Source organism: Engraulis encrasicolus, chromosome 9 (genome assembly GCF_034702125.1).
Source record: "Engraulis encrasicolus isolate BLACKSEA-1 chromosome 9, IST_EnEncr_1.0, whole genome shotgun sequence".
Classification (NCBI taxonomy): Eukaryota; Metazoa; Chordata; class Actinopteri; order Clupeiformes; family Engraulidae; genus Engraulis; species Engraulis encrasicolus.
Window position 1 is genome coordinate 50,668,004 of NC_085865.1, and position 17,974 is coordinate 50,685,977.

At 47.6% G+C, this 17,974-nt stretch overlaps 1 protein-coding gene across 1 annotated transcript in view; it reads left to right on the forward strand.

Annotated features, from left to right (window-relative positions):
• The first annotated feature begins 977 nt into the window (after positions 1-977).
• tmprss5 (transmembrane serine protease 5) overlaps positions 978-17,974 on the forward strand; it is a 38,704-nt gene continuing 21,707 nt past the window's right edge. The window contains exons 1-9 of the mRNA XM_063206330.1: positions 978-996; positions 2,341-2,482; positions 2,569-2,685; positions 2,995-2,998; positions 3,200-3,250; positions 7,104-7,263; positions 10,688-10,798; positions 13,630-13,779; positions 17,633-17,768. Of these exons, the coding sequence (XP_063062400.1) occupies positions 978-996; positions 2,341-2,482; positions 2,569-2,685; positions 2,995-2,998; positions 3,200-3,250; positions 7,104-7,263; positions 10,688-10,798; positions 13,630-13,779; positions 17,633-17,768 (890 nt within the window). The remainder of the gene's footprint in view (positions 997-2,340; positions 2,483-2,568; positions 2,686-2,994; positions 2,999-3,199; positions 3,251-7,103; positions 7,264-10,687; positions 10,799-13,629; positions 13,780-17,632; positions 17,769-17,974) is intronic.

The window sequence follows — 17,974 nt, forward strand, 5'->3', positions numbered from 1 at the left end:
TTTGCCTGTGTGCCCTAGATGAACAGCGGCGCGAGGAGAGGAGGAAATGAAACCGGCCGCTGTTTGCTTCCGACACGAGGGGGAGCAGGGCCCCTACCTATATACGCACCTGTCTCAACGCACCTGTCCTGCACACACACACACACACACACACACACACACACACACACACACACACACACACACACACACACCAGCACGCGCGCACACACACACACCAGCGTGCGCGCGCACACACACACACACACACACACACACACACACACACACACACACACACACACACACACACACACACACACACACACACACACACACGCAATAGCACAAAGGCACTGCTGTTCCTGGACCAGCTGAGCTTGTTCCACTTTTACATCTGGGCTCACCTTCCTGTGCACACACACTCATGCACAAATGCACGCGCACGCACACACACACGCACACACACACAGGCTTTTCATCTGCACTGACCCTGCTTGACATGACGCACATGATAGACACACTGACTCACTCTCTGTCTCTCTCTCACACACACACAAACACATACACAGACAGACACACACACACACCTGTGCTGACCATGCTTGACTTGACACAGGGCTTTTCAACAATCCCTAATTATGACCTTTGCTAGAAGGCCGGCCAGTCATCTAGTCATCAAGTCATCTGTGTGTGTGTGTGTGTGTGTGTGTGTGTGTGTGTGTGTGTGTGTGTGTGTGTGTGTGTGTGTGTGTGTGTGTGTGTGTGTGTGTACGCGTGCGTGCAGGCGGGCGTGCATGTGTGCGAAATGTATGTATGCGTGCGTGCATGAGTGCGTGCGTGTGTGTGCATACGTGTGTGCGTGCAATTGTGTGTGTGTGCGTGCGTACATGTGTGTGTGAATGTGTGTGTGTGTGTGTGTGTGTGTGTGTGTGTGTGTGTGTGTGTGTGTGTGTGTGTGTGTGTGTGTGTGTGTGTGTGTGTGAGAGAGAGAGAGCATGCTGGGGCCTGGCACAGGTGAGAAGGGTTACTAAGCAACCTACTCCGCTATCAGCGCTTAGGTGGGGGGGTGGGTGGGCGCAGCCCCCACAAAGAACCGGTTCAGCCCTCGCAGCCTAGCCCCCCAATCACACACACACACACACACACACACACACACACACACACACACACACACACACACACACACACACACACACACACACACACACACACACACACACACACACACACACACACACATACACACACACACACACACACACACACTATCCTGCGCAAACAACGGCGCCATTCTTTTAGGCCTCTGCTGCTGACCTCATTGTCTCTTTGTGAGGTGAAAATCCCGAGTTGCATTCTGCCTCAACGGGAGTGAAGTGAGCGCCACCGCCGCTGCTAGGACAGCCAGGAGAGGAGAGGAGTGGAGAGGAGTGAGAGACACCGCTGTTTGGACAGCTAGGAGAGGAGAGGAGTGGAGAGGAGAGGAGTGAGCGACACTGCAGTTTGGACAGCAAGGACAGAAGAGGAGAGGAGAGGAGAGGAGAGGAGAGGAGAGGGGAGTAAAGAGAGGAGAGGAGTGAAGTGAGCGCCACCGCTGCGAGGACAACCAGGAGAGGAGAGGAGTTAGCACCACTGCTGTTTGGACAGCTAGGACAGAAGAGGAGAGGAGAGGGGAGGAGAGGAGAGGAGAGGAGAGGAGAGGGGAGGAGAGGGAAGTGAAGAGAGGAGAGGAGTGAAGTGAGCGCCACCGCTGCTAGGACAGTCAGGAGAGGAGAGGAGTGAAGAGAGGAGAGAGTTCCAAAGAGAAGGACAGAGGTGAAGTTAGGACAGCCAGGAGAGAGGAGAGGAGTGAAGTGAGCTGCTAGGACAGCCAGGAGAGGAGAGAGGAGTGAGGAATGAGGAGTGAAGAGAGGACAGCCAGGAGAGGAGAGAGGAGTGAAGAGAACAGAGGAGAGTAGCGACTTCCAAAGAGGAGGGCCGAGGTAAAGCTAGGACAGCAGGAGGGGAGGAGAGGAGAGGAGAATAGAGAGGAGAAGGGAGCAGATTGGACCGTTTAAGAATTTCGGGGAGGATAGGCGAAGCACCTCTGAAGAAGAAGACCCCCTCTCCCTTCCTCCCCCCAAGAGTTTTAATGAAGAGTTAGAGGAGCACCTAGATCGTTTTTGTAGAGACTGGTGCGTGGAGACCAGCACCTCCAGGAGTTTCAGAAAGTAGAGAGGAGAGACACCTCCCTCCCAGACTTTTAGGAAGGGGAGAGGAGAGAACCTCCGGGAGTTTTAGAAAAAGGAGAGAGCAGTGCCTCCAGGAGTTTTTAGAAAGCGGAGAGCAGAGACACCTCCCTCCCTCCCTCCCTCCCTCCAGGGGTAACTTCAGGGGGAGCGCATGGAGCCCCGTGGCTGACCAGAGAGAGGGCGAGAGCGGCCGGAGCTTTCCTCCGCGACACCCTGGGCCTGGGTAAACATGGTGAGAGCTCCACTCTCTTCTCTCCCAACCACCACCTGAGGTGAGGTGGAGGGGGGATGGGGGATGGGGGATGGGTCAGGAGGTTGTGTGTGCTGTGACATGGTGTGGTGTGGCTTTGTGTCATAGCGTAGTGTGGTGTGGCGTGGTGTGGCGTGTTGTGGTGTTGATGGGGCATGGTGTGGTGTTGGAAAGAGTGTTAATGTCACTGGTGTGGCGTGGCATGCTGTTGTGTGGTGTGTTATAGTGTGGTGTGTTATAGTGTGGTGTGTTATAGTGTAGTGTAGTGTAGTGTGGTGTATTGTGGTGTGGTGTAGTGTGGTATAGTAAGGTATGGTGTGGTATAGTGTAGTGTAGTGTGGTGTATTGTGGTGTGGTGTGGTGTAGTGTGGTATAGTATGGTGTGGTGTGGTGTGTAGTGTAGTGTGGTGTAATTGTGGTGTGGTGTGTTGTGTTGTTATGTGGTGTGGTATAGTGTGGTGTGGTGTGGTGTGGTGTAGTGTATTGTATTGTGGTGTTGTGTGGTGTGGTGTGACGTGGTGTTGTGTGGTGTAGCATGGTGTGATGTGACGTGGTGAGGTGTGGTGTGGCATGGTGTGGTGTGGAGTGGTGTGGTGTGGTGTCACTGGTGTAGAGTGGTGTGGTGTGGTGTGGCGTGGTGTGATGTGGTGTGGTGTAGCATGGTGTGGTGTGACGTGGTGTGGTGTGGCATGGTGTGGTGTGGTGTAGCATGTGTGATGTGACGTGGTGTGGTGTGGAGTGGTGTGATGTGACGTGGTGTGGTGTCACTGGTGTGGAGTGGTGTGGTGTGGTGTGGTGTGCTATGGTGTCACTGGTGTGGAGTGGTGTGGCATGGTGTGGTGTGGCGTGTTGTGATGTAGCATGGTGTGATGTGACGTGGTATGGTGTCATCGGTGTATTGTGCCATGGTGTGGTGTGTTGTGGTGTGTCAGTGTAGTGCGCTGTGGAGTACTGGCATGTTTTGGTGGTTTGGTGTGGTGTGGTGTTGTGTCTCTGGTGTATTGTCCCATGGTGTAATGTGGCATGGTGTGGTGTAGTGTGGTGTGGTGTAGTGTGGTGTGGTGTGGTGCTGGTGTGGTGTGTTGTGTTGTGGTGGTATTGTGTGGTGTGGTGTTGTGATGGTATGGTGTGGTTTGGTATGGTGTGGTGTGGTGTGGAGTTGCATGGTGCTGGTGTGCAGGCTGTCATCATGCTTTAGTGTATGTATCGCACGCTAGTGCATTCAGCGTGTTGTTGCGACGCCTTTTGAAGTTAATGCGTGCTCCAAAACGCAATGGTAAAGCGCTTCCATGCACATTTGACACGAGTGACGAGGTTTGTGCAGTTTTCCCGCCGTGTCTGCGTTTTTTTTTGCCACAGCGCATTTCTAAACGCAAATATGCTTTATTGTGCCCTAACCAAAGCCATCCCTAAACCTAATCTGTCAGTAAAGCAATGTTTATGTTGCTTTACTTTTGCCAAGAACAGCGACATTAGGCGAATTCCTAGCTAAATTGTGCCTAAACCAAAACCATCCCTAAAGTTGTGGAGCACGCTTTAACTTGAAAAGGCGTATTTGGACACACGCGATAGTGGGTTCAAATCAGCGTGTCATCTATACGCAATGTATGATGACATGTTGTGGTGTGGTGTGGTGTGTTGTGATGGTACGTATGGTGTGGTGTGGTGCTGGTGTGGTGTGTTGTGGTGGTATGGTATGGTGTGGTGCTGGTGTGGTGTGTTGTGGTGGTATGATGGTGTGGTGCTGGTGTGGTGTGTTGTGGTGGTATGGTATGGTATGGTGTGGTGTGGTGTGTTGTGGTGGTATGATGGTGTGGTGTGGTGCTGGTGTGGTGTGTTGTGGTGGTATGGTATGGTATGGTGTGGTGTGGTGTGTTGTGATGGTACGTATGGTGTGGTGTGGTGCTGGTGTGGTGTGTTGTGGTGGTATGGTATGGTATGGTGTGGTGTGGTGTGGTGTGTTGTGATGGTACGTATGGTGTGGTGTGGTGGTATGGTATGGTATGGTGTGGTGTGGTGTGTTGTGGTGGTATGATGGTGTGGTGCTGGTGTGGCATGGTGGGTGGTTTGCCATGTGGTGTTGCCTGATGTCTTTGTAGTAGTGTATGATACGTTGTGGTGTGTGGGGCATCTGTAGCCTACTGATCAGGCAGTTGGTAGCAATCGGAAGGTTGCAGGTTCAAAGTCCATATCTTCCACCTACTGTAGGCACCTAATTAAACGCACATTGATCCAGGACCTGTTATCGAAACCCTTTACATGACGTCGCTTTAGATAAAAGCGTCAGTGTAATGCATAGGTGTCAAATAGTAACGTAAAAGTGAATTCATAGTGTTAGCACTAGCACATGATATTACATAGCTCTTACACCAGTTAGAACATCGTACCTAATGAGGTAAATAGACTGTGTTGTTAATGAAAAACTCTGAAACTCTAACAACCACAAATTTCATCCAACCAGCGCAGAGTTAGCAGATCGAAAGCTAAGTACGCATGTAAAGATGTCTGGTTAAGCGCACGAAACGCACAATATATCAAATCTCTCCGGGCTTGCAAACATTACAGCCTTGTAGTAAACCGTTTTATTTTAGGGAGTTGTTCCAAGCTGTGTTAACTGTCAAAATCGGACAGCATGGTCAAATGCTCTCTCCAAATGAAAGGACACGCATGCGGACGCATTAGAATGGATTTTGATGGGTTAGTAAACCAACAGGAAATTATTAGAGTTGTTCCACGGGACCAAAAGGCTCCATGGATGCACAATAATGTGCTCAAAAATCAATAATATATTGTGGGGTTGGCACGCGCGTGACGACAAGGGCAGTCACAGGTGCGTGAGGAGCAACCCCTTCTACTTTCTGTTCATTTACTGAGATATTTCAATCCAGTCCGAATCGGCCTTTTCTTTTACCGACATCCTGAGATCAAAAACACATTACCCCATGTCCATACATAAAACTAGTCCCGTCGGAATAGTGCTTTTGTTTACTTTTACTTTTACCTTTTGACTGACATGTCTGGCGTAATGTAAAGTAATGTTGCCGACTGGCAAGTCAGGTGCAACAAAGTTGTTGACAGTGCAGTGTACACATTAGTGAAGTGACATGCTAGGTTGCAGTGTTGGGGGTGTACAGCACACTAGTGTTAGTAAACAGTGAACATTAGTGAGGGGTCGGGTTACAGTGCACGCGGTGTAGAATGTGCCTTGTACATGAGTCCAGGACTGTCAGTGAAGTTCACTGAGGTCTCCTTAGTCCAGGGATGTCAAACTCGGGCCCGGGGGGTCAAATATGGCCCACGGAGCCATTTAGTTTGGCCCGCGAGATCATTTCAATTGTGTGTTATAGCTCACCCACATACACCATTAATACAGTATATAGAAAATATAACTTGAGGGCAAACAATTGTGTATCACAAGAATTGAGAGTGGTTCCAGACATTGTAACAGCACATACTAAGACATAGAATAGCAGGCCTATTATGATGGGAATTAATTATTTGCCAAACTTTAAGTACTGAGCGTGTATACTTAATGTACAATTTCAGTGCATTTAAAAAAAATAAGTATTGAATTTGGCCCGTGACTTCATCCCAGATTTTGATTTGGGCACGCAGTGAATTTGAGTTTGACACCTGTGCCTTAGTCAAAACAGTTCAATTGTATCTTTACTTGTACTTGTAAATTGCTTACACAGTCCATTTTGCAGTGCAGGACCAACACTGTGAGAGTTAAATTTGGCACATACTGTATACAACTAACTATTTTTCGGCTCAATGCAGGATTATTCTACACTGCAATAGTGTAGATTATTGGCACAAGGTTATTTTACAGTATGAAGTGTGCTTTAGTTTTTAGCCCATTGTTATTTTACAGTACAGTGTGTACGTAGTGCAATTGTGTAGTAGTGTTGGTACAATCAAGTTATTTTACAGTCGGTGGGGCACAGTTCTTGCCATTTTTGGGATGAATCCTAAGCACCTGGTGCTGTATACAGTACATTGAAAAAATCCTGTCTAAAACTTCCCTTTGCTACTCTCTCTCTCTCTCTCTTTAAAAGAAGAGACATAAAAAGAGGATTTGGTTTGGATTTTAAATCCTGGGATGACCCCCAGAGCGTGCGTGCGCGGGCGCGCGAAAAAGAGAGAGAGAGAGAGAGAGAGAGAGAGAGAGAGAGAGAGAGAGAGAGAGAGAGAGAGAGAGAGAGAGAGAGCATCTCTGTGTGTGTGTGTGTGTGTGTGTGTGTGTGTGTGTGTGTGTGTGTGTGTGTGTGTGTGTGTGTGTGTGTGTGTGTGTGTGTGTGTCTGTGCTTATTCGGCCCAGATGGGATTAGAAGAGGTTGTTGCCCTGTGTGTGTGTGTGTGTGTGTGTGTGTGTGTGTGTGTGTGTGTGTGTGTGTGTGTGTGTGTGTGTTTGTGTGTGTGTGCGACATGTGTATGTGTATGTGTATGTGTCTGTGTGTGTCTGTATGTGTGTGTGTGTGTGTTTGTTGCTGAGTCTGGCCGCTGATTCACTGTCTGTCATCGTGTGAGTGTGTGTGTGAACGACTTGTGTATGCGTGTGTGTGACGTGTGTGTGCGCATGCGCGCATGTGTGTGTACGGTATGTCTGCGTGCGTCTCTGTGTGTATGTGTGTGTGTTGCAGAGTCTGGGCGCTGAGTCACTGTCTGTGATCGAGAATACGGTGGCCACGGGGTCTTCTGTGCCATATGGGGGGCCACTGGAGGCTGCGGCGGCAGGGGTGGGGGGGGCACCGCAGGGCCCCCCCGCATGGGTCAAGGCTACCACGGCAACACCACAACAAGGCAAGCCCTCCGGACATGGATATAATAACAACAGCATGCTTGCTATACAGATTAGTGTAGTATTTATTTAGCTGGGGCATAATCATTATATTACAGCAGATATTTTAATCAGAGACAAAATGTGGAACGACTCCAAGTGTGTGTGTGTGTGTGTGTGTGTGTGTGTGTGTGTGTGTGTGTGTGTGTGTGTGTGTATACAGGGCCGTTTACAGATTTGACCGGACCTGTAACAAAGTCATGTAATACCCCCCCTCTAAATACATATGAGAACCCAATTCTGGCCCCCCTCTCTCCCTAGGCCCAGGACAATTGACCACTGTGCATTTTCAATGTTAATAAGTATAGTATACTCTTCAGTAAATGTAGGCCGGCAATTCAGTGAGATTAACGGATTGTCAGGTGCCAATGGCCATTAGGCAGAGCCAGTTTTGCTAATAAGCAGACTAGGCAATTGCCTAGGGCCCAAACCAAATTTGTGCGTTCAAGCCCACCCCCCCAACAGTCAGCCCTGTCATGGTAAATACCAGTGAAAGTAATTGAAAAGGGCCCCATGCATGCCTATATTTTGCCAAGGACCCCTAAATGCATAGAAACGCTGCTGCCATGAGACGTATCCTTGTGTGACACTGCCCTGCAGGGGCGCTGACAGCTTTGTCTGGGCCCAGGACAGTCATCTGAAAGCACCCCCCCCCCACCCCCATCGATACAATGTAATGACGAACCAATTCCCCCTCTCTCCCTGGGCCCTGGGACACTACCTGTCCCCTTTGTCGCCATCTGTCGGCACCCCTGCTGCCCTGATTGGCACCCTATCTGCATCTGGTGAGCAGTAACAGTGGGAACAGCTCCTCTCTGTCACCCCCCCGGAGTATCAGATGACCAAAACAGGGCCTGGCCCTGATGCCGACACCAGATGCTTACAACAGGGGCTGCCTGATACGGGTCAGAACACTGATATGGGTCAGACTGAGTCAGAGGAGAGAAGAGGAGAGGAGAGGAGAGGAGAGGAGAGGAGGGGAGGGGAGAGGAGAGGAGAGGAGAGGAGAGGAGGGGAGAGGAGAGGAGAGGAGAGGAGAGGAGAGGAGAGGAGAGGAGAGGAGAGATGCCCTGCGCTCCGAGCATCAGCTTTGTCTGCCTGAGTCACGATGGATCCGTTGTTCTGGCTCGGGCTCAGAATTGGGTCCTCATTATATTGCGCTGGGCCACTGACAGCTTTGGCTGAAAGGGCCCCAAAACCAATACGTACTGTACATACTGTCCCAATCCCTCTCTCCCTGGGCCCAGAATTGTCAAACAACTCTCTGTTGGCTTCCCTGGGTGGGAGGGGCCTTTAAAAAGACTTTGTCCCAGCCCCGGCCGAAAGCTGTGAGCGGGCCTGGATCACAGCCACAGGCAGGGCCACTCTGGTGGAGAAATAGGGTCCGGGCACTTTTGACTTAAAGGGGTCCCTCCTAATTAGCAGTGCAGAACTGACCCACCGGTGGGCCCCGCACCCTTGTGGGCTCCTATTTTCAGAAATGATGGTGGGCCCACGAGGCTGCGGGGCCCACTAGCAAATGCCCGCTATGCCAGATGGCCAGTCCAGCCTTGGTCACAGGGGGGTTACAGTAGGAATGCAATTCAACACAGAAACAGCGAGACCGCTTGTTTTCCCTCCAACGGCAATCCTCAGATATCCATCAGTGTCTTGTATGTCATCAGTCAGGTGGAGTCGTCAGGGGCAACAAAAAGCCAATGCTGGCTATTTAGCAGCTAACAAAAGCATGCTAGTGATTCAGTTGCTAAAAAAGCTGTTAGTCAGCTAAGTTAGTCAGCTAGCTAAAGAAATACACAAAAACGTTACTCAGCAGATAACAATGGCGTCATGGTTAATCAGTGACAAAGTTTTTAGTCAGTCAGTGTGGCAGCTAATAACCTGTCCTTCAAGTGTCCTAGAATGCATTTTTTTTTACCACAGAAAGTTCCAAATCTTTGTTTATTCTGTGCTCTTTGGTTACACCGGGCTTTTACAATCAGTACGGCACACAGATCGCTTTACAATATAATGCCTAATTACACTCACTCATGAAGAAAGTAAATAAAACGAATTTGTAGGGAGTGTTGCTCCATCTTACAGTCAAGAAAGTCACAAGTGCTTCAGTAGGCTTACATAATAAATTACATACAAATTACACACACATTTTAAACAAACAAACACATTTTATGCCATAACTTAGGACAGCTAAGTGAAATTAAAAACTAACTAATATAGGGTGGATTGCCCTAATGTGGGCCATTTTTGGGTTTTCGGACTTCTGAAGACTATTACAATGTCAAGACAACACGCGTGCGTGCGTGCGTGCGTGTGTGTGTGTGTGTGTGTGTGTGTGTGTGTGTGTGTGTGTGTGTGTGTGTGTGTGTGTGTGTGTGTGTGTGTGTCATATTGAGACATCCCCCTTACACACACACACAGACACACAGATGTTATACCCTTAACACTAATTTAGTAAAAACTCTATGTCATTGGCCTTTTGGATGGTTTCACAGCAGGTGCTTCTTGTTTGATGATTGCCCCACCCTAATTTTTTATTGGATAGTTAAAATGTAAACTTATTTTGGTCACATGGTAGTAGAGCTTTGCTTTTACCATAGTTTCACTGACATTCATTAGTTTAGGGAGGAGCCAGAGCCCCTGAAGCTTAGGTGTCCCACATTAGGCAGTGGCCCACATTAGGGCAATCCACCCTATTACAATTATAATATAATATAAATGTAATATAATGGAATGGAATGGAATATAAGATAATATAAGATAATAAAAATATATATTATAATAATAACAATGTGTACACACTTGTTCACACATTTATGTCAGAATAGCAGAATCACCATCAAAAGTTCAAAAGTTCAAAAGTTTGTCTGTTGTGATGGAAGAGCACTGCTTTTATTTACCGTGGCCAATATGTCACTGCTTTACTGTATAAGTATAAATCGGCCTACCGTACAGTTGTAGAAGAAGCTCAGGTCCAGCTGACTGTATTGCCGACGTGAAGAGGCACAGCTGAGCTTCGGCATTTACAATTTCAACTCTGGCCAAGTGAGAGAACCATGCAGATACCATAATAACTGGAATGACTCCAATGGAAACCTTGCCAACTATCCTTTGGGAAATGTTAGGCTGCTGAATTCTGCTAAAATTCAATTTCTCCATTTACAAAAAAGGTTTCACAGGGCTCATTTCCCCCCATTCACCTACAAACCAATGGGAAAAGTGTGTGTGTGTGTGTGTGTGTGTGTGTGTGTGTGTGTGTGTGTGTGTGTGTGTGTGTGTGTGTGTGTGTGTGTGTGTGTGTGTGTGTGTGTGTGTGTGTGTGTGTGTGTGTGTGTGTGTGTGTGTGTGTGTGGTATGTGTAATGCAATGTAAAATGTGTGTGTTACTCCGCAGTGTACCAGGCGTTTGGGGGAAAGGCGGTGGGCCAGAGGCTGGTGAGACTGCTGGCTCTGCTGTGTGTGCTGGGGCTACTGGGAGGAGTGGCGGTGGGGGTATGGCACGTCGGTAAGTCACGTGTGTGTGTGTGTGTGTGTGTGTGTGTGTGTGTGTGTGTGTGTGTGTGTGTGTGTGTGTGCGTGTGTGCTAGGGCTACTGGGAGGAGTGGCGGTGGGGGTATGGCACGTCGGTAAGTCACGTGTGTGTGTGTGTGTGTGTGTGTGTGTGTGTGTGTGTGTGTGCGTGTGTGTGTGCTGGGGCTACTGGGAGGAGTGGCGGTGGGGGTATGGCACGTCGGTAAGTGACCTGTACGCCCATCCGTCTGTCTATGCATCATTGTTATGTGTGTGTGTGTGTGTGTGTGTGTGTGTGTGTGTGTGTGTGTGTGTGTGTGTGTGTGTGTGTGTGTGTGTGTGTGTGTGTGTGTTTGTTTGTGTGTGTACATGCATGTGAGTATGTGTCTGTTCCCCCCATCCCTCCAGTGTCTCCTGTGTCACCGTACGTCCATGCCTATGTCTGTCTGCCCTTCCGTCATCGACACTGCATGCGTGTGTGTGTGTGTGTGTGTGTGTGTCTCCTGTGTCTCCGTACGTCCCTGCCTGCGTCTGTCTGTCCTTCCGTCATCGACACCACTGCCACTGCTGTTCCCGCAGCCCATTATTCAGTGAAATCAATGTGACCTTTTCCTAAATATACACCAATCAACATTCACTGTGCGTCCTCGTGATGAGACAAGTTTGCATCAGCTACGTACATGTATTGGAATGGGAGTGGACTGGAGATGGTGTCCTATAGAACCTTCGTGTGTGTGTGTGAGTGTTGGTGTGTGGGTGTGTGTGTGTGTGTGTTTGTGGGTCTGTGTGTGTGTGTGTGTGTGTATGCGTGTGTGCGGGCATGCGTGTGTGTATGTGTGTGTGTGAGTGTATAGGGAGTGGGGAAGTGAGTGTGTGTGTGGGGGGGGATCTCTGCCCTTTTATAGGCCCAACAGGGACCTATGAACAACATTAGAGTGTGCATATATATTGTGTGATGGTCCCTCCTGTGTATGTGTGTGTGTGTGTGTGTGTGTGTGTGTGTGTGTGTGTGGGTGTGGGTGTGCGTGTGCGTGTGCGTGTGTGTGTGTGGGTGTGGGTGTGGGTGTGCGTGTGCGTGTGTGTGTGTGTGTGTGCGCGCACACGCGCGTATATATGTGTGTGTGTTTGTGTGTGTATGTGTGTGCGTGTATGTGTGTGGTTAAGTTGTTCCATGGTTTGGTGGACTGCCTGGTGTAAAGAATAGCCTGGTTCTCACCAGACCTCTATGTGTGTAGAAGTCCATAGCAGGATTCAATTTCTCCAGTGAAAAAATAATCCGTGCATGTATTGCTTAAATATCAATGGCAGCTCGCACTGAGGAATCGCAGGACAGAATAAAGACTATATTGACGCTTCAAGAAATAGACTTTTAGCTGCGAAAATGACTGTACTTGGGCCATACTGGAAAATATTAATTTATTTCTTAGTAAATGTTCATGTAAAGATCAAATTTGGCAGTTTCAATGAGCAGCATAGTTGCAGTACCTTTTTTGACCATTCCCTGCACAGTGTACCTTTCACACTGAACAAATATGTGAAAACAGTTCGAATTGGCCAGATTTTTGAATGGCTCTTTGAAATGAATGAGCCACTATGATGCGGACCCCACCAAAGACACCAACCATCTCTGACTAGTTATAGCTCAGTGATGTCAGACTCATGCTCAAACTCATATGCAATAGGATAGGCACATTTGAACTATGAATCTGTTTGTGAAATTTAAATAGTATGTGTGTGGGGAGTATGTGTGTGTGTGTGTGTGTGTGTGTGTGTGTGTGTGTGTGTGTGTGTGTGCACAATTTTAGTCCGTTCAAAAAATACATATATTGAGTTTCGGCCTGCGGCTTTGTTCCAGATGTTTTATTTTTCCCCCTCAGTCAATTTGAGTTTGACACCCCTGATTTTGGTCGATGGTTAGCGTGTGTCTACTACCAAGAGTTTACGGTAGGTTGTGTGTTCGAGTCCCCGAGTGGCGGACTGGGCAGGGTGACCTCAGCTGCACTGGCATGGGACATGGACAGATAAATGGCAGAGGGGAACGGGGACTGTGTGGCATTTTGGCGGTGGCTTCTAACCTACCAGCACTCTGAGATAGGCTAAATGGATTTAGTAACAAGTGGCGGCTGAGAGGAGAGGGTGCGCATGAGAAAGGAGAGAGAGAGAGAGAAAGATAGAGAGAGAGAGAGAGAGAGAGAGAGAGAGAGAGAGAGAGAGAGAGAGAGAGTGCATGCGTGTGTGATGCAGTTGAACTTGTATTAAAGTGGTTGAGCAGTTTCATTTACTGGAAAGTAGCTGTGATTTAGATCTAAATTTGTGGGTGTGTGGGTGTTTGTGTGTGTCTGTGTCTGTGTCTCTGTGTGTGTGTGTGTGTGTGTGTGTGTGTGTGTGTGTGTGTGTGTGTGTGTGTGTGTGTGTGTGTGTGTGTGTGTGTGTGTGTGTGTGTGTGTGTGTGCGTGTGTGTCTGTGTCTGTGTGTGTGTGTGTGTGTGTGTGTATTTGTCACGCGCACACAGTGCAGTGGCCTGAGATTAAAGCTGAATTCACTTAGAGTCAATAACAAGATGTTACTCTGTGTGTGTGTGTGTGTGTGTGTGTGTTTGTGTGTGTGTGTGCGTGTGTGTGTGCATGTATGTGTGCGTACGTGTGTGTGTGTGTGTGTGCGCACGCATGTATATGTGTGTGTGTGTGCGTACGTGTGTGTGCGTACGTGTGTGCCCGCGGGTGTATATGTGTGTGCATGCATGCGTGGGTGCATGCGCACTTGTGCATGTGTGTGTGTGCATACGTGTGTATACGTGTATACGTGCGTGTGTCTCTGTACCTGCAGTGAAGCTGCTGCTGAAGCCTGCCTCACAGCAGAGCCCGGCTGGTGGCGGCGGTGGTGGTGGTGGCGGCGGTGGCGGTGGCTTGGGGGACAGCAAGGAGACGTCCTTCTGTAATGTGACCGAGGACATCTCAGTCACAGACTCCCGCAAAGGTGAGATGATGTCAAGTCACGTCACGTCACGTCACGTCACGTCACGTCACGTCACGTCACGTCACGTCACGTCACGTCACGTCACGTCCAGTGTACTTTATTGTCAAAAATCTATGCAACAGGGTTAGCACAGACGTTTGAAATTGCGTTTGACCATTCTTTGACCAGTTAAACCATGCTTGTCCAAACTAAGGCCCGCGGGCCAACTCCGGCCCGCGAGCCCGTTTTTATTGGCCCGCGGCAGATTTTTAAAATGTGATTGAACATGGCCCGCACATTACATTTGACCTACATTGTAACTCTGTTGCAATTCTGAGTTTGAACACCAAGTGGCGCCACCCGCTAAAACTTCTCCACTTCCACCTGGCTAGTTGTTTCTTCTTTGTTACGGTAGAAGTCCTATCAGAGAAACAAGGGGAAAATGATGGTTGCTAATAAGTTGCTGCATTCAAAGGAAATATTTTGGCTTGACCACAAATGAGCAATACCTTCTAACAAACACAGATGAACTAGTTTGCAAAATCCTATGTATGGGAACCCAGACCTGTTCATGCTGAGTTCAGGATGACAGGCTGGAAACTAAAGCATGATGCTAAGATATTTTTCAAGTTTCATTTGAGGCCGGGGTAGTTTGGGTACTTTTTCATCACCTTGTTAAAATAAGATGTAATCGGCGGTTTGGTAGTAATGATATTATGGCATTGTTATGTTAGCGCCGTCCGTCACCAAGAGGACACAGTTACGGCAACAGCTGCTTATAAACACTCCGAACTTAATTAGCGGTTAGCGTTAGCGATTGCTTAGCACTTTTATTTGTAACTTTAACCCACAGTAGGAATAGTATCATGCTGTAGCCTACTGTAAACACATTTCGCACAAGTGACATTATTTTTTGATTGATTTGTGAATCCATCCTGTAAAATTGCCTCTTTGGCTGTAGCAAGTTAGCTAAACATGCTAGGTTACGACAGAACTAGCTCATTTAAACTCAGGGAGGCAGGCACGGAGAGAACACAGACCTGTATTAACCTAGACTGGCAATGCCCCTCGAAATTTTCGGATTTCTCAGAGCCTCCGAATCGTAGTCTGCCATCTTGGTGGAGACTCCCGTAATTACGTAATGACGTCATGCACCGATGGGGTTTAAAAAAAATATTTTTTTTGCAACACTGGTTCACTAGTTAAGTTGCGTCAGGCCATGTGTAACGTCTTTAGAACAATAGCACTAGTATAAATTAATGTTCTAGAAAAGTCTCACTCTCAAGTGGCTCCTTATTTTCACAGCTGCAATGTGCTGTGCCGTGTTGTTGCTAGGTTACCTTCAGCGTCCTGGGGGGGGGGTATTAATAATACCACAGTTACCGGTAGCTTCACTGGAAAACGTACGGCTTATTTAAGAAATATACATACCTATATACACAGTTGTCATTACATCTGAGTTAAGTACATAAAATAAGCTTTACACACGTAAGCATGGCCGATTCAGTGTCACAAATATCCACAAACCTGCATAAGCGGCAACGAAAACAGTCGGCTTCAGGGTTGCCAGATAATACTGATTATTTTCGTCCATTTTTACCCACAGACCGCCTTCCTCAACGGCCCCGATTGGGCGGGAAACCGCCCGATCTGGCAAGACCGCTCAGCTTCAGGCTCTCTAATAAAACGTTTGGAGGTAGTGAGGGTTATTTCATTAGTGGAGTGAGAATTTAGACGTTACGACTTGTCAAAATCTTACAAAAAATGATTGAAACCCACTTTGATAACGTTGTAATCACCGTTTGAAATCGTATGCATTCCTATGGGTCACAGCTGCGATAGTCTCCACTAGGCGGGGCTACGTCTGTGGGAGGCGTCCACAGGGCGCGAAAAAGGCAAAGATGGCTGCGCCCAGTCAATCCGAAAAGCTGCCACTGGCTAGAACCGCCCATTGCCAGTCTAGGTTAATACAGGTCTGTGAGAGAGAAGAGCTGCCTTTTTGTTTTCATCCCTGCCTGCGGGCGTGTGTGTAAGAGAGAGGCGCTTCTGATTGGAGGAGCGCGAGTTTCACATTAACCCATGAAGTGCCGGGGAACAGCAAGTAGTGGCTATAATAAGAATTAAATACAAATAAAACAGCATATAAACATGCATTGATTGATTGTAGGCAATAATAAAATATCAATAACAATTAATAATAAGCTTAATTGTTAACCGTGTACATGTGGATAATTCATACACTGACACAATAATATTGATGCAATTTTTGTTACCTTTTCTTACATTGCCTCTTGAAAATATTGGAATAGCCTAAATCATGGGCTACCAGACAGCTTTTGTCTCCCTTGTTTATTTGGTACCTTACCGGTCATCACACAATAGGCTATGTCAGCGCTAAAGTACGGCCCGGCCCCTTGTTCATTTTCCTGTATTCGGCCCTCACTAAAAAAAAGTTTGGACACCCCTGAGTTAAACCAAACATACATATAGATAGACATTGACAAAAATGACACACACACACACACACACATACACACACGCACACGCACACGCACACACACACACACACACACACACACACACACACAGACACACAGACACAGACACACACAATGTGCTGTAAAAATGAACATAAATTAATTTACATACTTTCTCTGACACATGAAGCCTCGCCGTCCACCGCTAGTCTCTCGTCATCAATTAGCCATCTGACTGGTTCCCTGGTGTCAATCAGCGATGTTATTGGCTCCCTCCGTCGACCTTATTATCCACTGGAGAGAAGGGGAGGGGGAAATAGACTTAAACAAGGCCGGATTGAGATGGCCTGGGGGCCCTAGACTACAGGTTGTTGTAGGGCCCACCGGAGGACCAATTTCAGGACAAATTTACATAGACAGTGTCATAATTACGAGCTAGGAATTAAGGATAACATATCTACCAACTGTACTCAACACGACAGATGAATTTTTCAATACTGCATCTTGTTACAATTCTGCACTTTTTCACTTTTGGCCCATCGGGAAGCCCGTGGCAGGCGGGGGCCCCTTGGCTGCAGCCATATCTAGCCTGGGCATTAATTCGGCCCAGGACTTAAGCACTCGGTAGATAAAACCTTTACTGATAGAAGCTTAGGCCAGGACACTGTGTGAGTTGCACAAACCAAACTACTTAAGATCAACAAAAGGATAGAGACAAGAGGGGAAAAAAGATCCACAAGACTACACAAAAAGGAAAACAGACAAAAAAAAACCAGACAACACGAAAAACACAGTTACTGACATTTGATAAATGCACTTAGTCTAGTGGTTAGTTGACTCGATAGCTTGTAGACTCTATCACATCAGAGCATTTCAGGTGTTGTTTCTGTAGCCACTTTTGATTTAGGCCTTCTTTCTGCCAACTGGGTTTGGGAAAAAAAAACCTCAAGCTAAAAATCAATCCCACCATTGATCCCCTGTTTTGCAGTTATCGGAACCATTTAGACAGTTCTCCATAGCCTCGATCCTCTCCTGTAGTCTTTCTGTAGTATTTTCTGTTTTCCTGTGATTGGACCCTGTCTGAGGGGATTTTCAATGAATCAGGTCCAGTTTTTTTTACGGTTCAGACAGGTTCAGACAGTTCTCCATAGCCTCGATCCTCTCCTGTAGTCTTTCTGAAGTGTTGTCTGTTTTGCTGTGATTGGGGTGTACTCTGTTTGAGGAGATTTTCAACGAATCAGGTTCAGGTTTTTTTTACTGTTCAGACAGGTTCAGACAGTCCTCCATAGCCACAATCCTCTCCTATAGTCTTTTTGTGTGTGTGTCTTGTTCTGTTTTCCTGTGATTGGGGTGTACACGTACTCTATCTGAGGGGATTTTCAATGAATCAGGTTCAGTTTTTTACAGGATCAGTCCAGAGAATTCCCTTCTGGAGATCCAGCTGGAGAGGCTTCCAACATGGCTGCCGGTCTGCTACGAGCGCTGGAACTCCTCGCTGGGGACGCTGGTCTGCCGCCAGCTGGGCTACCTCAGGTCCGTAGTTTACCAGAGAATTATATATATGATCATATATTATTATCTCATATATTCTCTGGTGTGCCACCAGCTGGGCTACCTCAGGTACATAGTTCCACAGAGAAAGATATAAATCATTATTAGGCTATCTATATTCTCTGGTGTACCGCCAGCTGGGCTACCTCAGGTCCGTAGTTCACCAGAGAAAGTCTAATAAATGAAGA